Raw genomic sequence first — 25,101 nt, 5'->3', positions numbered from 1 at the left:
CCACCATTGACCAGACGTTTTCAATTGGTGAGAGATATGGAGAATGTGCTAGCCAGGGCCGCAGTCGAACATTTCTGTATCCAGAAAGGCCCGTACAGGACATGCAACATGCGGTAGTGCATTTTGCATTTTGTTTACGACCTTCCACTAAGGAAGGGATTCTATTTGTGTTTATCTGCTCTGCATAGTAACTAACAGTTCTTGATAAAACTTTACGTAGTTTTCGTGTTAGATTTCTTAGTGTTTTCTTGATCGTTTAGAACAGAAAGCGCCCTAAAACCGTCTTTTGTTTGTTTCGCGGCCGTTAGCCACTAGTCACTTGAATCAGCAGTTGTCTTGTGACAGCCAGAGCGAGAGCACCAGCAGCAGCGAGTACTGTTTGTATAAAGCGTTTTTGTACTTATTTGCTGCGCTTAGCTTTTAAATAGTTTTTCTGGGAAAACCTAGCGTAGTTTTCGCGTCTCGTATTTCAGTGAGTGTTTCTTGATTATCAGAGTAGCTCATCAGAAGATTATCTTGGGAATTTGTCACCGTATAGAGTAGGGTAAATATAGTCATGTGTAGGGACTGTGGTTGTTGTGAGCGGACGCAAGGAGAATTGGCCACTCTTCGGGGGCAGGTGGAGGCTTTGTCTGTTAGGCTCATCGAGCTCGAGGCGCAGGCGTCGGCTCGTAGTGGCGTTGGGGCAACTGTGGTGAGACCTATGTCTACTTCGGTGGCCTTGGAATCACATGGAACCCCTGCTGTCGCTGCGTCTTCCGGCAGTGAGCATCTTACCGGTCAGCCATCACTCCAGGGTGAATGGCGGACAGTGGTGGGCTCGCGCGTGCCTGGCCGAAAGGCAAAGGTGGGATCTGGCCGCGTGGCAGCTGCCTTACCCCTTTCCAACAGGTACGGGGTGCTTCCTAGTGGTGATGACATCGTTTCCGAGCCACCACAGGATGCCTCGCCTGTTGGGCCAGTGGCCGATTCTCCGGCAAGGTCCCGACAGTCACAGAGGGCGGGCCTATTAGTTATAGGGAGCTCCAACGTTAGGCGGGTTATGGAGCCCCTCAGGAAAATAGCGGGTAGGTCGGGGAAGAATGCCAGTGTGCACTCGGTGTGCTTGCCGGGGGGTCTCGTCCGTAATGTGGAGGAGGCCCTTCCGGCAGCTATTGAACGCACTGGGTGTGACCGGCTGCAGATAGTAGCACATGTCGGAACGAATGACGCCTGCCGCTTGGGTTCTGAGGCCATCCTTGGTTCCTTCCGGCGGCTGGCTGATTTGGTGAAGACAACCAGCATCGCACGCGGAGTGCAAGCTGAGCTTAATATCTGCAGCATAGTGCCCAGAGTCGATCGCGGTCCTCTGGTTTGGAGCCGTGTGGAGGGTCTAAACCAGAGGCTCAGACGACTCTGCGACTATAATGGTTGCAAATTCATCGACCTCCGTTATTGGGTGGAGAACTGTAGGGCCCCCCTAGACAGGTCAGGCGTGCACTACACACCGGAAGCAGCTACTAGGGTAGCAGAGTACGTGTGGCGTGCACACGGGGGTTTTTTAGGTTAGAGGGACCCCCCCTTGGGCGAAACGATAAAATACCTGACGGTTTACCAGAGAGGACATTATCATCGTTGATAAAGAACGTCCGTCCTCAGAGACCAAAAACAGGAAAAGTTAACGTAATATTGGTAAACTGCAGGAGTATCCAGGGCAAGGTTCCTGAATTAGTATCTCTTATTGAAGGAAATAGTGCGCATATAGTACTAGGAACGGAAAGTTGGTTAAAACCGGAAGTGAACAGTAACGAAATCCTAGACACAGAATGGAATATATACCGCAAGGATAGGATAAACGCCAATGGCGGAGGAGTATTTATAGCAGTAAAGAATTCAATAATATCCAGTGAAGTTATTAGCGAATGCGAATGTGAAATAATCTGGGTTAAGTTAAGTATCAAAGGTGGGTCAGACATGATAGTCGGATGCTTCTATAGACCACCTGCATCAGCAACCGTAGTAGTTGAGCGCCTCAGAGAGAACCTGCAGAACGTCGTGAAGAAGTTTCGTGATCATACTATTGTAATAGGGGGAGACTTCAATCTACCAGGTATAGAATGGGATAGTCACACAATCAGAACTGGAGCCAGGGACAGAGACTCTTGTGACATTATCCTGACTGCCTTGTCCGAGAATTACTTCGAGCAGATAGTTAGAGAACCAACTCGTGAAGCTAACGTTTTAGACCTCATAGCAACAAATAGACCGGAACTTTTCGACTCCGTGAATGTAGAAGAGGGTATCAGTGATCATAAGTCAGTGGTTGCATCAATGACTACAAGTGTAATAAGAAATGCCAAGAAAGGAAGGAAAATATATTTGCTTAACAAGAGTGATAGGGCACAAATCGCAGAATATCTGAGTGACCACCATCAAACGTTCATTTCTGAGGAAGAGGATGTGGAACAAAAATGGAAAAAATTCAGAAACATCGTCCAGTACGCCTTAGATAAGTTCGTACCGACTAAGGTCCAAAGCGAGGGGAAAGATCCACCGTGGTATAACAATCATGTACGAAAGGTACTACGGAAACAAAGAAAGCTTCATCATAGGTTTAAGAGTAGTCGAATCATAGCTGATAAGGAAAAGCTGAACGAAGCGAAAAAGAGCGTAAAGAGAGCAATGAGAGAAGCATTCAACGAATTCGAACATAAAACATTGGCAAACAATCTAAACAAGAACCCTAAAAAGTTTTGGTCATATGTAAAATCGGTAAGCGGATCTAAATCCCCTATTCAGTCACTCGTTGACCACGATGGCACCGAAACAGAGGACGACCGAAGAAAGGCAGAAATACTGAATTCAGTGTTCCGAAACTGTTTCACTGCGGAAAATCGTAACACGGTCCCTGACTTCAGCCGTCGCACGGACGCCAAAATGGAAAATATTGAAATAAACGATATCGGAATTGAAAAACAACTGCTATCACTTAGTAGCGGAAAAGCATCCGGACCAGACGAGATACCCTTAAGATTCTACAGTGATTATGCTAAAGAACTTGCCCCCTTTCTATCAGCAATTTATCGTAGATCGCTGGAAGAACGTAAAGTACCTAGCGACTGGAAGAAAGCGCAGGTCGTTCCCATTTTCAAGAAGGGTCATAAATCAGATGCGAATAATTATAGGCCTATTTCGCTTACGTCAATCTGTTGTAGAATAATGGAACATGTTTTGTGTTCTCGTATTATGACGTTCTTAGATAATACAAATCTCCTCCATCATAACCAACATGGATTCCGCAAACAGAGATCATGTGAAACTCAGCTCGCCCTATTTGCCCAAGAAATTCACAGTGCCGTAGACACTGGCGAGCAGATTTATGCCGTATTCCTGGACTTCAGGAAGGCATTTGATACGGTTCCGCACTTACGTTTAGTGAAAAAAATACGAGCTTACGGAATATCGGACCAGGTTTGTGATTGGATTCAGGATTTCCTAGAAGAAAGAACACAACATGTCATTCTTAACGGTTCAAAATCTGCAGATGTAGCGGTAATTTCGGGAGTACCGCAGGGAAGCGTGATAGGACCTTTATTGTTTACAATATACATAAATGACTTAGTTGACAACATCGGTAGCTCCGTGAGGCTATTTGCAGATGACACGGTTGTCTACAAGAAAGTAGCAACATCAGAAGACTCGTACGTACTCCAGGAGGACCTGCAGAGGATTAATGCATGGTGCGACAGCTGGCAGCTTTCCCTAAACGTAGATAAATGTAATATAATGCGCATACATAGGGGCAGAAATCCATTCCAGTACGATTATGCCATAGGTGGTAAATCATTGGAAGCGGTAACGACCGTAAAATACTTAGGAGTTACTATCCGGAGCGATCTGAAGTGGAATGATCACATAAAACAAATAGTGGGAAAAGCAGGCGCCAGGTTGAGATTCATAGGAAGAATTCTAAGAAAATGTGACTCATCGACGAAAGAAGTAGCTTACAAAACGCTTGTTCGTCCGATTCTTGAGTATTGCTCATCAGTATGGGACCCTTACCAGGTTGGATTAATAGAAGAGATAGACATGATCCAGCGAAAAGCAGCGCGATTCGTCATGGGGACATTTAGTCAGCGCGAGAGCGTTACGGAGATGCTGAACAAGCTCCAGTGGCGGACACTTCAAGAAAGGCGTTACGCAATACGGAGAGGTTTATTATCGAAATTACGAGAGAGCACATTCCGGGAAGAGATGGGCAACATATTACTACCGCCCACATATATCTCGCGTAATGATCACAACGAAAAGATCCGAGAAATTAGAGCAAATACGGAGACTTACAAGCAGTCGTTCTTCCCACGCACAATTCGTGAATGGAACAGGGAAGGGGGGATCAGATAGTGGTACAATAAGTACCCTCCGCCACACGCCGTAAGGTGGCTCGCGGAGTATAGATGTAGATCCTGCTCAAATGTAGGGTTTGGCAGGGATCGAATGAAGGGTAGAGCCACTGGTTGTAACACATCTGAAATGTAACGTCCACTGTTCAAAGTACCGTCAATGCGAACAAGAGGTGACCGAGACGTGTAACCAATGGCACCCCATACCATCACCCCGCGTGATATGCCAGCATGGCGATGACCAATACACGCTTCCAACGTGCGTTCAAAGCGATGTTGCCAAACACGGATGCGACCACCATGGTGCAGTCGCGACATGCTACAATTCGACCTTTATCAAAGTCGGAAACGTAATGGTACGCATTTCTCCTTCTTGCACGAGGCATCACAACGTTTCACCAGGCAACGCCGGTCAACTGCTGTTTGTGTATGAGAAATCGGTTGGAAACTTTCCTCATTTCAGCACGTTGTAGGTGTCGCCACCGGCGCCAACCTTGTGTGAATGCTCTGAAAAGCTAATCATTTGCATATCACAGCCTCTTCTTCGTGTCGGTTAAATTTCGCGTCTGTAGCACATCTTTGTGGTGTAGAAATTTTAATGGCCAGTAATGTATATAAGCAACACTTCAAATTGACATAGAAATATCGATACAGATACAAAACAGGTCCAAAAGAGGTTTTACACGGTGACGCCTCCCTTCCCCTCATTTCTTCTAACCTTCTCCACTCTCCACTCCTTCCTTCCACCACCCTATCGTCCAATAACAGTCTAATATTTTACGAGTTAGTAAAATGTAACAAGTACCCAAACGACTTGAATTATTTAGCAATAATTTCTGAAGAAACTGACAGTGTTGCAATGCTTTCACATCTAAAATATCGCTGCTATTTATCAAAGATGTGGAAGCTGTACATGAATTACTTAAATTGGCGGTTTACTCTAAAACACTCAAACAACCTAAACTACTTATCAAAAATACCGTCTCAAACAAGAGAGAGCATATGAGAAGCTTTTGCAAGCTAAGTGATAGTTATAACATATGTCTTTGAAGGCCTTGTTAACTCAGCAGGTGTAAGATGTTGCGTTGTGAAGTGAGATTGTATTCAGACGTATCCATCCGCAGACGTGCCAGCTAGCAGTAACTTACCCTGATGTTGAAACTGCGGTGAAGACCTATGATTTTGACCACGAATTTGCTTTTTCAAGCAATATTTGCCTGAAACTGAGATAATTAAAGCTACGAAGTTCTGGCCTGAGACTTTAATTATACGTTATATGCATGGGCCTAGTGTCTTATTATGCATTTTTGGTTAGTCATGGTGAACGTATACATGCAAACCAAGGTTTGTTATTGTACATTATATTCAAGGGTGTAGTATCATATAGTATAGTTTTTTGAGTTTGTGTCTTTATAAACTTCCACTTAGGATTACATAAAGTTGAGACTTTAAATAAATTTCATAGGCATATTCAAGGGGGGCAATTTAATTCGATAGTTATGTTATTGATGTTGCATGTTTTAATAACACCACATCATTAATCATAATTAACAGTTATGCAAAGCCATACTGGTTACATTATGGATGTAGGTCATGCCAATTACTAATGCCTGACAAACTGAAATTCATTGTGTAGAGGCTTTAAATAATTTTGATAGGCAAATACAAGTGGATCAGTTTCATTGGCGTTTTATTGGCGTGGATGCTCTAAACGTCCACATTATTATCATAATCAACAAATGTGCTGTGCAATGCCACTTTCATTATGGGTATAGGTAACGTGAATGACTATTTGGGGCTTGATGAACCGCAGTTCATTGAGTCGAGACATTACATGATTTCAATAGACGCATTTAAGTGGAGCATTTTAGTCAGACAAGATTATTGGTGTTCGACGTTCTGATGACTCCTCATTATTTATCATCATCAATAACTGTGCATAATTGTACTGTTTCCATTGTGGATGTAGGTTATGCAAATGACTGATGCTTGATGAACTGAAATTACATTCAGTCGAGATTTTAGATCATTTTGATAGACCTATTCAAGTGGACCATTTTCGTCTTTTGTGTTGGATGTCTTAATAATGCCACATTAGTTATCATAACTAGAAACTGTGCAAAATCAAACTACTTACACTATGGATGTGCGTTAATGTTATGAATGCAAATGCCTGATTCTTGACAAAATAATGCCACTGCGTCTGCAAACCGATTCAGAAAGTGTTGGACATATTTGTTTTACAGCTTAGAGGTGATGTGGCGAAGGTTTCTGGTACACGCAACTGAGTTATCTCAGTGAAATATGCATGCAGATTCCTTGAATGTGCATGTGCAGACATCGACAAGTCACAGCGTACTGGCCTAGTGTTTCACACTACCTCCAGACATGTACATTTGAATGGGCTTTGTAAAATATGTGATGCATGGAAATTGCATCACCTAATCCTTAAATGTGCAAGTCCTTTCAGGTCTGAGAAAGCATTTGTGTCAAGTCAGTGAAATATGGCACACCTGGAGATTGTATCAATGTGCATGTGTAGATTTTAGCATTTGTTAACTAAGCAGAAAGACAACTATTTAAAGCGAGGCTGCTAGTCAGAGCGAGTTAATGAGGTCTTTTCTGTTGTCCTCTGTGTATGTGTCATTGTTTTTGCACATAACTGCCTTCAACTTCAGAATGCGACTAGTAAGGACATTACTACAAATAGTTGCAATTTTTTATTTATTTGTTTATTTTTTGTATAAGAATGTACAGATAATCTTCTTCTTCTTCTTCTTCAGCTTCTTCTTCTTCTTCCAGATATAAAACCTAACCAGAATACTGTGACGTGCCCAGCTTTCCAATCTGCTGGTGAAGAAGAGAATCTGCTGCAGATAATTGTATTATAAATAATGGACAATCCAGCTACAAGGAATGTAATCAGTGACTACAGTCTAGAATGGATTTACGTCAGCATTTAGAAGTCGAATATGTCCTGCCGATATAACCAATCATGATACATTTAAGGATTCCCAACAATTTCTTGCCACTTGTCTCGCAGTATCCACCAAGTGTGGGAAATGAATCATCTACTTGAGAGAAATGTCTCACTTGTCTGTAAATATCTACTTCCCAAGTCAGATAAGGTTAGGGAAATGTACATGAACACCAAGAATGCATCTCTATCATTATCTGATAACATCAGTGAATGGTATTCAACCAGTGCTACGGACAGACGGAGAAGTGTAAACTTCCCTAGTACGCGATTCCAATTGGGCGTTAAAAAATTTTGTGAAACGCTGTATTAACATTAATGTAAATAAAGGATTTAATGCAAGAATGCACAGAAAATAATCAAAAGTGTTTGCAAAAAAAATGGTTCAAATGGCTCTGAGCACTATGGGACTTAACATCTGAGGTCATCAGTCCCCTAGAACTTAGAACTACTTAAACCTAACTAACCTAAGGACATCACACACATCCATGCCCGAGGCAGGATTCGAACCTGCGACCGTAGCAGTCGCGCGGTTCCGGACTGCGCGCCTAGAACCGCTAGACCACCGCGGCCGGCAAAAGTGTTTGCAAATAAAGAAGCTGTGATAAATATCAATTCAGAGATCTATGACTATTGCTTTGAATGGTTCATTTTATCTGGTTTGTACGCAGAAAATGACAATGTGAACTGTGTGAGTAATTATCGGCCACATTCACATGCATTAAACTCTGCGAAAATTTCATTTCCCGCTGAAAAGAAGCATCTGGAAATATCTGAGAGAAAGAACGCAAACGCATCTTAATGTGTACGGTATTCTGTGCTATGAGCACGAGTGGATGGTTACAGAAGGGTCGGAAGAACACGAAGAAAAGAGTTTAAAGTGTTACTATTGTACGTCTCTAAACATTATAAACGTGAGAAACATATAAGTCTGTTAATGCTGCCAGTTGAAAATATGGAAATTTGCCATTTTTGTTATATCAAAAATCATTCGAGGCTAGTACGTGGAAGCGTCATTCTTTCTCATCATTATATTTTAGTATATAAGCGCTGTTTATTCCGTTTTCGATCTAAAGAGAAGTTTCCCGCACATTTAGTTGATTCTTCGCAATTCAGACTAGTCAACAGTATCACACCAAAAGCGGAGTAACGGTACATAAATTTCAACCCATTTAACAAATAATTAAGGCTACCGTTTTTTATAGACGCAGATTCCGAATCCTTGCTGCAACCTGGCTTTCTTAACGAAATTCATGTGCATGAAGCGTATAGTATTGCTTTCTGTGTGCCCTGTAGTGACAACAAGAAATATTCAAAGTTTCATTTGTACGTAGGTGCTGACTGCATCAAACTGTTTAACAAATAGACTGTAGGGGCATAGAAAATTAACTAAACATACACTGTTTTTTTCCTTGTTTCAGAAATTCTATTATGGTTACTGTACAAAATAGGTTTCGAGTTATAAAACCATTTTCAAGTACATTGCTGATTCCAAAGATGATAAGGCAAGAATCAACATCCGAACTTCTTAATATAATGATCTTTGGCTTAATGTAAAATTACTTGACTGACCTATTTTTGACTAATTACATATTTAATTACGCAAATCAGAAATTAGACTAACATGACCAAACATACCGAGAAATAAAATTATGCATCAGCCTAGAACTTTTTATTTACTCATGGGTTAAGGACCAAAGTTTTACTTCTATCTAGGAGTTATGATATCATCTAAAGGGGGTGAATAATTGAATAGGACTTGTTTATTTAATAATAGGTGTGGGGATACACACATTTCTTTTTTAATTTCTAAAACTTCTGACTGACTGAGTTTCGCCGTCTTTTTCTTTGTGTGTAAGAGTTCTGTTATGTATATAAAAAATTACTTGATGCAAAATAAGCAGATTATTTGTTCTGAGGAGGACGAGGATTTCGGGCGACAGAAGTTTGCCACATCTGCAAGGAGAGCTCCTAGCAAAACAATGCGAAACACAGAGATTGTGGCTATTTCACGGGCACATTTCGTGGAGTTCCACATGATAGATGCATGTTCTGTTTCACGATCCAACGAATCTCGATGCCCATTCTGTAATTATGAATATACGCGAACCAGTGGAAGAAACGAAAAAAAAGTTAATCCAGGCATTTTTTGTGACAAACACCGAAAAGTATAAAACATTCTCTGGATCTATCGCAATGGTCTGTTTTAGCGACACAAAATTTAGATCCATAGATCCCTTTTACTTTCTTCTGCGTTCTCTAGGAAAATGTGTCTCATATTGAAAAACTGACGAGTTGAACATAACAAGAAAGTATTTCCCAGACAGCGAGCAGTTGAATTTGATCAGTATGAAAGGTGTGTTTTCATATTAGTATGTAACTAATAAATCCGTTTTGTTGTAACAGTAGCTGCCGCTAATTGAAGAGTTCAGATGCTTCCTGACCTGCGAATCAATGAACGAACTGGAATACCAAAGAACGTATAAAGTGTGGAGTTTATTTAAACACAAAACATTAGGAGGTTACTGCACCTTATAATTGAAAACCGACGTCTCGCTCTTAGCCATTGTCTCTGAAAATTTCGGTACACTCTGTCTTAAAACACGAACAAGCGCCAGACCATTATGTGCCTTCACCTGGCTTAGTTTGGGGCATTTTATTGAAAACTAACGTAAAATTGCAACTTATTATGGAAACAGAACAATTACAAATTGATGAGTGTGTTGTCAGAGGTGGTATTATTCACTGTCGACACAGACTTACAGTTAGAAACAATACGTTCATGACTGATTATAACGAAAATAATGGTGATTCTGACATTATATAGCTCGATGCTAACAGTCTCTACATTTGGACCATGATGCAATACGTACCACTCTCTGATTTTGTATGAATGTCTGTGGACGGTTTTGATGAAATGAGCATACCAGATGACTCAGACACAGGCTATAGTTTGGAAGTATTTCTTCAGTATCGAGAAAATTTACATCACCTTTACTCTTATCTGCCTCTGCGATCTGAGAAAACTTTACCGCCACCTAGTATCAACCAGCCTGGAGATGCAAACAAGCCGATCGTAACATCCAAACTGTCTGAAGTATCACATGTGACGAATCAACTGTGTGTGAAAATTCGACTGCATGACAGGTATTTAGTATTTCGACGTCGTTTCCTTTCACTATGGCCACGTGGAATAAGGAAATTACCTTCAAAGTTAGTTTTATTCACGGAGCGCGATCTACTCTGAAAAGTACGGCTGGGAGGTAAGTCATCTCAAGAATGAATATAAATCCAAAAATATCGATTCTCTTTGATTTTGAATCGGTTCGGCTATTTTTGTTGTTGTTGATCTTGTGGCCCTCATTCCGAAGACTGGTTTTATGCTGCTCTGCACGCTAAGGCTAACATGTGCAAGCCACTTCAATTCTGCATAACTACTGCAAACTACCTGCTTTTTGTAGTCAAACCTTGGTCTCGCTGTACAGTTTGCCACTCCACTTCCTCCCTTCTCCTTTACACACACACTTCCCTCCGTTACCAAATTGACTTAGAAATTATTAAAGTGGCTCCAAGCACTATGGGACTTAACATCTGAGGTCATCAGTCTTCTAGACTTAGAACTACTTAAACCTAACTAACCTGAGGACATCATAAACCGCCATGCCCGAGGCAGGATTCGAACTTGCGACCGTAGCAGCAGCGCGGTTCCGGACTAAAGCGCCTAGAACAGGTCGGCCACAACGGGCGGCCCAAACTGAATTAGAAGATGTCCTATTGCACCCTGGAATATCGCAGGATAACGTTAAAAATTTGTTCCAGTTCCTCACTGGCGACGCCAGAAGTACGCCGAATCCATAAGTAGCAAACTGCCAGCTTGGAGGAGATGCTGAGCAGGCTGTGGTGAACGCGGAAGCGATTGCAACAAGTGTGACAGGCCGAACGCCTCAGTCCGCTAACGAAGTTCAATGACATTATGACAGCAAACAAAATCATCATACTGGTGACAGGGCACAATGTCACAAGAGGACCCACTTACAACGCAACAGTAAATACTCAGCCGCTGATAAAGCAGACAAGATCGACTGATAGACGAAGTAACGAAAGTCTGAAGCCACTAGACGAGTTTACCATACGAGAATACTACAATGACGGAAAAAATTTTCAGCACAATAAAAGAGTTGTGTCACATAAAGTTTGAAGGCGACAGTCGCCTAGGAGTGGCTCTAGTTGCGCCACTGTGAGGATGCAAATCAAGTTTGCTTTAAGGCGACAAAGAAACTATAAAGAGCGTTCGAAAAGTTTTGCACAGTCGTCTCTAATTTTTTTTCTTTTTTTTTTTTTTTTTTGCAGGAGGAGAATGAAATTTTTGTGAACAGACTTGGAACATTTAACAATAAGTTGGTGTATAAAAGGATTTTCTTTTATCTACAGATGAGCCATAATGGACCGTGAACTAGATGTCAGGTTGTGACAACGGTAGGTGATGGAGTTCCTCTTCAAGACCGGTGATTCTGGCACATCGATTCACGTTAAGTTGCTCCCTGCTTATGGGGAGGACACAGTGGATCGCAACAGTATCCAGCAGTGGTTGCAGAGGTTTAAAGAAGGTGATTTCTCTCGACAATCCACTATGCGGTAGACCATCGACAGCAGTGAGTGATGTGAATAAGGGGACCATTGATCAAATCATCCAAAATGACAGATATGTGACGACACGACAACTTGCTGAAATGCCTCGTTTGTCATTGGGTAGTGTGGTACCACTGGTACAGTCACCAGGGTACATAAAATTATCTGCACGTTGGGTGCCAAGATTATTGACAAGAGAAATGAAAAGATGAGGAAGAATGTGTGCGAGTGTCTCATGAAGACCTTCACTGAGCAGTGTTTTGACGGCGTCATTACCCAGGATGAAACATAGTTGTTTTTGTCCGAACCTGAGATCAAAACCCAATCCATGGAATGGCGTCATCTGGGTTCCCCTCGGAAGAAGAAACCAAGTCTTTCACGAACAGCAGGCCGAAAGGTGATTGCCTCCTTCTTTTGTGATCAGTGTGGTGTCATTTTCATTCAGTTTTTGGAACCTGGCTACACAATTAACCGGGACCGTTACTGTTTGTCACTGTACAAGCTGCAGTGTACCATCAAGACCCACAGACCACAGCTTCAGGGTCAACTCATCAGACTACACCATGACAATGCCAAACCCCATATAGCCCTTATGACGAGGGAAAAAATCAGGAAAATGGGTTGGAAAATTGTTCTTCATACTCCCTACAGTCCGGACGTGGCTCCGTGTGATTTTTACCTTGGTCGTCTGAAGGCCCACCTGCGCGATAAAACATTTGATAGTAATACCTTATTTCCTGTGTCAAGCGATGGTGTAAAAATTAATCCCCAGAATTTTAACAAAATGCATTTACATCGTGGAAAGAACGTTGGGCTAGTTGCGTCACAGCTGATGGAGGCTACATTGAGTAGGCTCAGAGTATAGCTAAATGTTCCAAGTATGTTCACAAAAATTTCATTCTCCTCCTGCAAAAATTAAAAAAATTAGAGACGATTGTGCAAACTTTTTGAGCGTCCTTTGTATTATGAACACCTCACTGAATTGGAACTAGGTCCTGTAATAAGGTTACTAGAAGCTGGATATGATACAGCAGAAATACCTGCCAGGACCTTAACCACTGTACGTGATTGTTGGCAGCGGTGGTCACGAGAATGTATGGTCATAAGAAGACTGGACCCCAGACGGCCACGTGGCGCTACCGAAACGGAAGACCTTCGTGTTCAGTGTATGGCTCTGGTGTATCATACTGCATCTGCAGCAGGAATCTGAACAGCAGTTAGCACAACAGTGACACAGCGGACTGTTACGAATAGATTATTTCAAGAACAGCTCCGAGGCTGACACCCTCTAGCATATATTCCACTGACCCCAAACCACCGCCATTTGTGACTCCATTAGTGTCAAGTGAGAACTCATTGGAGGGCAGCGTGGAGGTCTGTTGTGATTTCTGATGAAATGTGGTTCTGTCTCGGTGCCAGTGACGGCCGCGTGTTTATTAAGGGGAGGCCAGTCGAGAGCCTGCATACAGCCTGTCTGCGTGCTAGACAAACTGCATCTACACCTCGAGTTATGGTCTGCGGTGCGATTTCGTACGACAGCAGGAGCACTCTGGTCGTTATCCCACGCATCCTAACTGCAAATTTGTTCGCCGGCTGTTAATTCGATCTACTGTGCTGCCATTTATGAACGGCGGCCCAGCGAGTGTAATCCACCAGGATAACGCTTGCCTACATACTGCTTTTGTAACCCAATTATGCTGTACAGATTGTCAACATGTTGCCTTGGTCTCTTCGATCATCAGATCTGCATCCAGTGCAGACATCATCAGACAAGTCCAGCGGCATCCACAAACAGCATCATGCGTCCCTGTATTGACTGACCAAGTGCCAGGAATGGCACACCATTCCACAAACTGACATCCGGCCCCTGTACAGTGCAATGCATGCGCATTTGAACTTTTGTATTCAACATTCTGGCGGTGATGCCGGTTATTAATGTACCAGCTTTTCACATTTGTAATACTTTGTCTCACGCTTACATTAACCTATCTCGCGATGTTTATCATTTGCATACGTAACCTAGATAAATTTATGCCCAAAATTTCATTCCTCTACATTACTTATTTTTTCGTGTTGCGATTTTTTCCCATCATTATGGTGCAAGTGACTGTACAGAAAGCGCCAGCATAAATGCTAAACCACTCTTAATTTCCCAGTCCCAGCTGTTCCATGGTACAGGGGAGGCAATGTCACTCCACCCTGTGCTCACCTAACCGTCTACAATTATCTGTGGAGTCGGAAATCTCGCTGGAGAATGTCTGCTACTGTAACGCGCTGCGACAACTTCGGAGTCGTCACTGATGGGGCGCACAGACTGCCATCTATCTGCTGACCTACTGGTGGGCCAGCCGAAGTGGCCGAGCGGCTTTAGGCGCTACAGTCTGGAACCGCGCGACCGCTACGGTCGAATCTTGCCTCGAGCATGGATTTGTGTGATGTCCTTAGATTAGGTTTAAGTAATTCTAAGTTGTAGGGGACTGATGACCTCACAAGTTAAGTCCCATAGTACTCAGAGCCATTTGAACCATTTTTCAACCTACTGGTGGCTTGATCAGTTGGGCCAAGAAGTTGTGCGCCGTCCGCCATCGTGAGGGGAACCACTGTAGCTACTCACCCCGATGCTGCAGTCGACTGGTGCCGCCAGCCTCGGACCGGTAAATGAAGGAGGAGGAAGAGGAGTAACATCTCGCCCATAATGATGTCATTAGAGATGGAGCAAAAGCTCGGATTAGGGAAGGATAGGGAAGGAAATCGGCTGTGCCTTTTCGATGGAACCATCCCGGCATTTGCCTGAAACGATTCAGGGAAATCACACAAAATCTAAATCAGGATGACTGGATGCAGGGTTTGAACCGTAGTGCTTCCTAATGGGCGTCCAGTGTGCTAAATACTGCGCCAATTCGCTCGGTCTGCTAAATAGAGGCCGCGGGTGATACTCTACACGACACCGATTACTACAGGCTGGGCTGGAGGGCGAGTCTCCCTGACGCACGTCCTCGAGGAGAGAGCTTCGGACGTCAGGCCATAGTGGCTGCTGCCTGCCGTCGTTCATCGAGGGCCACGACAGATGCGACGCTAGGACGCCATCAACTGCGAGTAACGTGGCTGCTGGCACGTGAACCTCCCGTGACGCAACAGAACTGCCAGGCGACGTGTTCCTGCTACTGCTTACTGGGTCTGCGCACCGCTGCCCCGACTGACACCCAAACCGCCATATATCAGACACTCATATCGGTACCAAACGTTATATGTGAACAGAGAATCAACCAAAACTCCGATTTAATTTCTGTGCTCCGTTGTTCTGGTCTTACTTTTCTGCTGGACGACAGCACATAGGAACTAAATCGAAGTTATGGTTGATACAACGTTTGGTACCGATATGAGTGGCAGTGGAGAGTGGTAATGTATGTAATTTCTTCCATTAGCAGGTTCATATGATATGTGTGGAAGCGGCGACATATTCTAAAACAAAATCACTATTTATGTGCACACAGCCATCTTCACACCAAATTTATTTACATGCAATTGATAACTCAGTGAATTTTATCGCTCTTCGTAAGTAAGAGCTACATGTTGGAATATTTATATATTTTGCTTCAAGAATTCAAATGAAGAATACACATTCTGGAAATGCTGAAGAGCACTAATGTATGTAATTTCTTTCGTTAACAGGATCGTATGACGTGTGTGAAAGCGGCTACATATTGTACAAGAAAATCGCTACTGCTGTGCACGTAGCAATTCTACATCCGAAATGTATTTACATGCAATGGATAATAGATTCAATATTACGTTCTTTTCGTATGTAACAGCTCGATGCTTGAAAATTTTTGTATTTTGTATTAAGAATTCAGATGAAAAATACACATTTCGGAAACTGTGGAGAGTACTAATGTATGTATTTCCTTTCGTTAACAGGTCTATATAAGATGTGTGGAAGCAGAGACGTGTTCTACAAGTAAATCGCTAGTGTTGTACACATAGTATCCCTCACACATATTTATCTATTTGTAATGGATTACTGACTGAATATTTGGTCTTTTGGAATGTAACACATCCATGTTTGAATATTTTTATATTATGCTTTAAGTATTCAGGTCAAAAACACATTCTGGTGACTTTTAAGAGTGATTATGTATGTATCTTCTTTCTTTAGCAGGTTTATATGAGATGTGAGGAAGTGATGATATATCCTACAAAAAAATCGCCAGTGCTCTGCATATAGCAATTATTCACACCAAATATATCTACAATATTACGTTCTTTTGGTATGTAACAGCTCGATGACTGAATAATTTTATACAATGTATGTATATTCTTTCGTTAACATTTTCATATGAGATGTGTGAAAGCGGCAACGTTTTCTACAAGAAAATCACTAGTGCTGTGCGCATAGCATATCTTCTCACCAAATGCATCTACTTGCAATGGATAACTGAGTGATTATTTTGTCTTTTGGTTAGTGACAGCTCGATGTTTGAATATTTTATATTATGCTTTAAGAATGCAGATGGAAAATGCACATTCCGGTGGCTGTGAAGAGTGCTAATGTGTCTATGTTTTCTTTCTTTAGTAGGTTCATTGATATGTGAGGAAGCGGCGACATATTCTACAAGAAAATCGCTAGTGCTGTGCACATAGCAATTCTTCACAACAAATTTATCTAAATTCTATTTATAGCTGAGTGAATATTTCTTTCTTTTGAGAAGTTATAGCTCGATGTTTGAATTTTTTCATGTTACGCTTTACTAATTCAGATGAAAATTACAGATTTCGGAAGCTGTGTGGAGTATGTTTTCATGTCTTTTCTTACGTTACAGGTTCATATGGGATTTGTGCTGCGCACATGGTATACCTCCCCCCCCCCCCCCCTCCAAAAAAAAAAAAAAATTATCTACGTGCAATGTATGACTGAGTGAAAATTTCTTTCTTTTTATAAGTTATAGCTCGATGTTTGTATATTTGCATGTTATGTTTTACGATTTCAGATGCAAATTACAGATTTCAGAAGCTGTGGAGAGTAGGTAATCATGTCTTTCCTTTCGTTACAGGTTCGGAGCAGAAACAGTAACGCGTTTGTGCCTAGGGGAAACGATCTCGAATTTGCAGAAGTGTTCTGACAATTTCTTCGGTCCTCTGAGGGTGCTCTGATGTAAAAGGGATCTACATCTACATCTACATTTATACTCAGCAGGCCACCCAACGGTGTGTGGCGGAGTTCACTCTACGTGCCACTGCCGTTACCTTCCTTTCCTGTTCCAGTCGCGTATGGTTCGCGGGAAGAACGACTGCCGGAAAGCCTCCGTGCACTCTCGAATCTCTCTAATTTTGCATTCGTAATCTCCTCGGGAGGTATAAGGAGGGGGAAGCAATATATTCGATACCTCGATTTTGCATGGCGCTGAATGTCCCGTCTTTAGAAAGAGTGCTAGACATGGGAAAGACCTTACTTGGCTTGTGAATTATGGGGATGATTTGGAATATGTTAGATGACCGACTTTGGTAATCGAGAGTGGAAATATGAGTTTGCTGTATTTGTTTCCAGTTACTCAGTGGTTTACAGCACGCTGCACCTCGCTAATGTTTGGAGTCTGTAGATAATTTACAGTCCATATCTTGGGAATTATGTTGCGCTAGCGATCGGTAGGAGGCCGCCTAGTGCTTGATATCGAGAAGTACGGCCAAAATAGTATAATACAGGGAGATCAAAAGTTCTTGGACACCTTGGTAAGTTGTGAGATTAAAGGTAAAATTGAAATGTGATTATGGGAACATATGTTTCATGTGGGGCCACAACTTTTGGAGTGAATGTCATTCATGACCGCCATCTTGAAATCCGCCATTTTGGATTACAGTCATTTTTTTTAAATGGGACGGGGGGGGGGGGGGGGGGGTGTACGACACATCAAATAACACTCGCTTGAGCTCTGGAATTTAATGGTGTAATTTGTTTTTGTCTGTCTTGTACAGTTTACAGGTTATTAACAACCACTCTGAATGCACTCGGAGGAGAGTGTCTCCGCATGCTACGTTTTGCTGTGGCAGTGTGTAATAGCAGGAAGTCTGGGCACTGGCCTCCTGCTGAGGGACTAGGGGCGCTTAATAGTTTTGAAAGAGATAATACTGATATTGGTCCATTTTTAAAAGGAACGTTACAACGACAGAAGGCTCTAGCGAATTCGAGAAAGATCGGCAGAAGATCGATAATTAACGCAGGTACCGGCAGTTGATCCAGAACGTTAATAAATGTGACGCAATGCGCATAAAAAGATGAAGATATCCAATACTGTACTATTACACTGCTGACGACAAATCGCCCGAAAGAGTGAACAATACTATAAGATAGCGAAGAACAATCAACCGTAGCGACATATTGTAGAATGACCACACAAAAACTGTAGTAGGAGAAGTAGATGTCAGGCTAAGATTGACCAGAAAAATCGTTAGGAAAGAAGTGACTTGCAAAACACGTAATCGATCGATTCTTGAGCATTGATCATTAGTCCGGTGCCCTTATCAACTCCGATTAGTGGAGAGACACACAAGTTACAACGTAGACCGGCGCGTCTCGGCACGGAATCGTATAGCCGACACGAGAGCATTACGAATATGCTCAACAAATTCCAGTGGCAAACACTACAGGTGTGCATCGCGTAAAGGTTTACTACCAAAGCTGATAGAGAGGACGTTCCGTAAAGAGTTGGGCAACATACTACTTCCTCCCAAATACGTCACACCAAGCGTTCGGAACGAGAAGATCCGAGGAATTGCGACTGATAGGAAGTTTACAGACAATCATTCTTCCCATGCGGTGCTAGTGAATAGACGAAAGATGGGAAGAACAGTTAGAGGTATTAGAGTATCCTCCGTCACATGGGTTGTGGGTTGGGTTGGGTTGTTTTGGGGAAGGAGACCAGACAGCGAGGCCATCGGTCTCATCGGATTAAGGAAGGACGGGGAAGGAAGTCGGCCGTGCCCTTTGAAAGGAACCATCCCAGCATTTGCCTGGAGCGATTTAGGGAAATCACGGAAAACCTAAATCAGGATGGCCGGACGCGGGATTGAACTGTCGTCCTCCCGACTGCGCGTCTAGTGTCTAACCACTGCGCCACCTCACTCGGTTGTGTTGTGGAATATAGATGTAGACGTGAACTTATTTCTGTCGTTCCTCTTTTTGAGGAAGTCCCCATCACACAAGCACCATTTGTGCTTCAGTACCTTTTCTTTTACATTCACACTTTGTAGAATGTAGAAGTGTTTACGTGAGTAAAAAGTTATTTTCGTTTACGTTATGTAATAGAAAAACTAAAAAGAAAATCAAGAAATTGCCATCAGATGACTCCCTATTCAAGATGTCTACAGAGGACTTTGTAAATGTTGCAGATTTAACACGCAAACCTTTATCAGCGTGTTGATGTGTCAGTTTATTTCTCTTTAGTAAACATCGAAAATTTCCACCTCCATAGTTGGGCGGTCAGCTTAAGTATCCCAATTGGAGAGCTGCTGCAGTGAGAAGTAAAGTCTTCAGGGTCTGGGAAGCTGACAAAGGCTAGGAGATCAGTGTGCCAACCCCATTGCCTTTCATACCGCACCCAAGTTACACCGTTGACATGGCGGCTAGTAGACGTCACAAGGTCCTCGGGGTTTGAATGCGCGTTTTGATTGTTTATATGTAAGTATGTGAATAACGAAAATTCTCCATTAAAAGTTTGGTGTTTCTCCGAATGGTTGACTTGTGCTAAAAGGGATGATTGTTTTGCTTCGAAAATTTTATCCACTGTGGTACGAGCAAACTTCAGCAATTTGTAGAAAGTCATTCGATATGGAATGTTCTGCTGGAATTAGCTGCGTCATCTTCAGGTAATAACAGTGAATCATATGTATTTCTCATGTTTGCTGCTATGGAAATCTCCTCGAGTGCCCTCTCTACATGTACATCTACATCTATACTCTGCAAACCACCGTGAGGTGCATGGCAAAGGGTACGCTCCATCGTTCGAGTTATTAGGGTTTCTTCCTGTTCCATTCATGTATGGAGCGCGGGAAGAATGCTTGTTTGAATGCCTCTGTGTTCGCAGTAATTATTCTAATCTTATCCTCACAGTCCCTATATGAGCAATACATAGGGGGCTGTAGTAGAGACCTAGAGTCTTTTGTAAGCAGTCTCTTTTGAAGACTGATTGCACTTCCTCAGTATTCTACCAATAAACCAAAGTCACTGCTTTACTCACGACCGAAACTATGTGATCATTCCATTCATAACCCAACAAAATGATACACTGAGGTATTTGTAAAAGTTGGTCCACTCCAACATCGACTCGTTGATACTGCAGTCATAAGATATTACGTTTTCCCCGTTTTGTCAAGTGCAAAATTGTATACATTTCTGCACATTTAGAGCGGGTTGCCAATCTCTGCTCCACGTTGAAATCTTATCAAGATATGATTGAATATTGATGCAGCTTCTCTCATATAATATTTGATTATAGATAACTGCATCATCTGCGAAAAGCCTGAGTCCACTTCGGCCAGGCCATTAATACACAACATGAAGTGTCTCAACATCCTACCCTGGCTCACACCTGAAGTTACTTCTACGTATGATGATGACTCTCCATCCAAGATAACATTCTTTTTCCCTCCCTACCAAAAGCCCTCAACGTTCCTTTCAGGGTATTCTGATACAACAGCTCCATACTTAACAACCATGTATAACCGTTCGCTCGACGAAAGATCCAATACCCACAAACTGGAAAGTTTCACAGGTCGCACCAACATTCAAGAAAGATAATAGGAGTAATCCATTAAATTACGGGCCCATATCATTAACGTCGATATGCAGCAGGATTTTGAAACATATATTGTGTTTCAACATTATGAATTACCTCGAAGAGAACGGTCCATTGACACACGTTCAACATAGCTCTTGTGAAACACAACTAGCTCTTTATCACACGAAGTGTCGAGTGCTATTGGCAAGGATTTCAAAATTGATTCCATATTTTTAGATTTTGAGAGTCTACCACGTGAGCGGCTTGTAGTGAAACTAGAATATCGTCTCAGTTATGTGAATGGACTTGCAATTTCCCGTCAGAGAGTTCACAGTTCGTGGTAACTGACAGAACGTCATCGAGTAAAGCAGAAGTGATTTCTGGCTTTCCCCAAGATGGTGTTATAGGCCATTTGCTGTTCCTTATCTATATAAAAGATTTAGGAGACAATCTGAGCAGCTGTCTGATGTTGTTTGCACATGATGTTGTTGTTTATCGACTAAAAAAGTTACAGAAGATCAAAACAATTGTAAAACTGTTTATAAAAGACAACTGTATGGTGCTAAAATTTGCAATTGTTCCTAAATGACGGAAAGCGTGAAGTCACCCACATTAGTGCTAAATTCTCGGTTAAACTTCGGTTACACGATTAATCAGCCAAATCTAAATGCCATAAATTCAACTAAATACCTAGAAATTAAACTTATAAATAATTTCAATTGGAAGGAACGCATAGAAAATGTTGTGGGGAAGGATAACCAAAAACTGCGTTTTGTAGGCAGAACATTTAGAAAATGTAACCGATCTACTAAGGAGACTGCCTACACTGTGCTTGTCCGTTCTCTTTTAGAATACTGGTGTGCAGTGTGGGATCCTTACCAGGTAGGATTGACGGAGTGTACATCGAGAAAGTTCAAAGAAGGACACCACGTTTTTATTATCGCGAAATAGGGGAGAGAGTGTCACTGAAATGATACAGGATTTGGGGTGTACGTCATTAAAACAAAGCCGTTTTTCGTTGCGGTGGAATCTTCTCACGAAATTTCAGTCACCAACTTTGTCCTCTGAATGCGAAAATATTTTGTTGACGCCGACCTACATAGGGAGAAACGATCATCACAATAAAATAAGGGAACTCAGAGCTCGCACAGAAAGATATAGATGTTCGTCTTTTCCGCGCGCTGTACGAGACTGGAATAATGGAGAATTACTGTGAAGATGGTTCGATGAATTCTCTGGCAGGCGCTTAAATGTGATTTTCAGAGTATCCACGTAGATGTAGATTTAGGACCCAGTCACAAATTTCACTTGATACCCCACATGATCGTACTTTTGGCAATAAGCGTAGGTGTGGTGCTGAGTCAAATACACTCCTGGAAATGGAAAAAAAGAACACATTGACACCGGTGTGTCAGACCCACCATACTTGCTCCGGACACTGCGAGAGGGCTGTACAAGCAATGATCACACGCACGGCACAGCGGACACACCAGGAACCGCGGTGTTGTCCGTCGAATGGCGCTAGCTGCGCAGCATTTGTGCACAGCCGCCGTCAGTGTCAGCCAGTTTGCCGTGGCATACGGAGCTCCATCGCAGTCTTTAACACTGGTAGCATGCCGCGACAGCGTGGACGTGAACCGTATGTGCAGTTGACGGACTTTGAGCGAGGGCGTATAGTGGGCATGCGGGAGGCCGGGTGGACGTACCGCCGAATTGCTCAACACGTGGGCCGTGAGGTCTCCACAGTACATCGATGTTGTCGCCAGTGGTCGGCGGAAGGTGCACGTGCCCGTCGACCTGGGACCGGACCACAGCGACGCACGGATGCACGCCAAGACCGTAGGATCCTACGCAGTGCCGTAGGGGACCGCACCGCCACTTCCCAGCAAATTAGGGACACTGTTGCTCCTAGGGTATCGGCGAGGACCATTCGCAACCGCCTCCATGAAGCTGGGCTACGGTCCCGCACACCGTTAGGCCGTCTTCCGCTCACGCCCCAACATCGTGCAGCCCGCCTCCAGTGGTGTCGTGACAGGCGTGAATGGAGGGACGAATGAAGACGTGTCGTCTTCAGCGATGAGAGTCGCTTCTGCCTTGGTGCCAATGATGGTCGTATGCGTGTTTGGCGCCGTGCAGGTGAGCGCCACAATCAGGACTGCATACGACCGAGGCACACAGGGCCAACACCCGGCATCATGGTGTGGGGAGCGACCTCCTACACTTGCCGTACACCACTGGTGATCGTCGAGGGGACACTGAATAGTGCACGGTACATCCAAACCGTCATCGAACCCATCGTTCTACCATTCCTAGACCGGCAAGGGAACTTGCTGTTCCAACAGGACAATGCACGTCCGCATGTATCCCGTGCCACCCAACGTGCTCTAGAAAGTGTAAGTCAACTACCCTGGCCAGCAAGATCTCCGGATCTGTCCCCCATTGAGCATGTTTGGGACTGGATGAAGCGTCGTCTCACGCGGTCTGCACGTCCAGCACGAACGCTGGTCCAACTGAGGCGCCAGGTGGAAATGGCATGGCAAGCCGTTCCACAGGACTACATCCAGCATCTCTACGATCGTCTCCATGGGAGAATAGCAGCCTGCATTGCTGCGAAAGGTGGATATACACTGTACTAGTGCCGACATTGTGCATGCTCTGTTGCCTGTGTCTATGTGCCTGTGGTTCTGTCAGTGTGATCATGTGATGTATCTGACCCCAGGAATGTGTCAATAAAGTTGCCCTTCCTGGGACAATGAATTCACGGTGTTCTTATTTCAATTTCCAGGAGTGCACTTTCCGGAAATCAAGAAATATTGCTTCTACCTGGCTGCCTCGATCCAAAGCTTTCAGTTTGTCATGTGACATACTGTGACATCTCTTTCGTGTTGCCTCTGTGTGTCATCAGTATCAAAGTATCAACTGGAGCCCTACTAACCTCCGTTGGTTCTTTTAGTTCCAACCGTGCGAAATTAGAAGTTGGAATCCCTAATCGGCCTCTCTTGCTTAGGTTGTGCGTAGGGACGTCTCCTTGCCGCGCCAACAACCGTGAGACGCCATCCAAGTTGGCATGTTACCCTCGGCATCACTTGGATATGATACAGAGGGTCAGGTAGTCAGTACACTGTAGTGCCGGCCGTTGCCAACTTTCCAGACGTTGAGCTGCCACATCTCTGTGAAGTACCCCGCAGTTGGCAACACAAGGCTAAGTACCCCCCATTCCAGTCCCGCAATGGAAAAATCCCTGACAGAACCGAGAACTGAACTCAAGTCCTCCGCATGGCAGAAAGGCGTGTCGATCTCTCAGCAACGTTGGTGGTCGTTTACGTTTCACATTATTTCCATTTACCACTTTAGAGGTATTCCGCTACAGTTTCTTCGCAACAATAATGGACTTTTTCTCCTGAGTCCATCACTATCGTACTCCACAAGTTCTTCGTATCTTATAAACACGCCCCAGGTAGCACGCGCCAACCTTTTTTTTTTTTAAGTTTAGGTGCAGCGTTCTTCTAGAAGTATTAAGTCAATAGGTATGACGGCCACCCTGTCAAATTTCAATATGACAAGGAAATTGCGATGCAGTTAGGGTCCATCAGACGTGAAACATACGTAACTGATAAAATTCTGTTACTCCACATCATCTACCATGAAAAAAAGGCACACTTGTTACTTACGTCATCATCTCTGAAAACAGTAGTTCCCACACCAGCCTGAAAAAGTAAGAGGAAAGAACAAATATCTTTGTAACGATTGACATAAGAAAAGATATTTAAACGGTTATTCAAATTGTTCAAATGGCTCTGAGCACTATGGGACTTAACATCTGAGGTCATCAGGCACCTAGAACTTAGTACTACTTAAACCTAACTAACCTAAGGACATCACACACAACCATGCCCGAGGCAGGATTCGAACCTGCGACCGTGACGGTCGAGCTGTTCCAGACTGAAGCGAATAGAACCGCTCGGCCACAGCGGCCAGCGAACGGTTATTGTGACTAAAAAAAAAAAAAATACTATGCAGCAGTGATTACAAAATTTAATCCATTATGCCTTCAATGTCGCAAATACTTAGCACAACTAATTTACAATAACAATTACAAATCGACATCATTTTCAGACTTCAGGTGAAGTAGTGTAGAATAAAATAAAATATAGTCAATCAGATAAGTAATGAGATTCCATGTCTTTCAAATATTCCAATTTATGTCGTGTATTTAGTTTCGCACTTTGATGATTACGTGAAGCGCTGTTGTACAATCACTGAGGTAAATAATGTTTCGCGTTGCTCGTTCCAAGTTGTAGTTGTAAGAGACCACGCATTGACACTATAGTGAATTACAGAT

General features: G+C 43.1%; 1 protein-coding gene across 1 annotated transcript in view; it reads right to left on the bottom strand.

Moving 5' to 3' along the window:
- The window catches only part of LOC126419668 (protein AF-9-like), a 176,857-nt gene that overhangs the window by 115,265 nt on the left and 36,491 nt on the right, over positions 1-25,101 (bottom strand). The window contains exon 2 of the mRNA XM_050086855.1: positions 24,431-24,466. Coding sequence (XP_049942812.1) covers positions 24,431-24,438 — 8 coding nt within the window. The 5' untranslated portion in view covers positions 24,439-24,466. The remainder of the gene's footprint in view (positions 1-24,430; positions 24,467-25,101) is intronic.

This window comes from Schistocerca serialis, chromosome 9 (assembly GCF_023864345.2).
Source record: "Schistocerca serialis cubense isolate TAMUIC-IGC-003099 chromosome 9, iqSchSeri2.2, whole genome shotgun sequence".
NCBI classification, from domain to species: Eukaryota; Metazoa; Arthropoda; class Insecta; order Orthoptera; family Acrididae; genus Schistocerca; species Schistocerca serialis.
The sequence above is the reverse complement of the archived record's forward strand: the minus strand, read 5'-3'. Positions and strand labels throughout refer to the sequence as shown.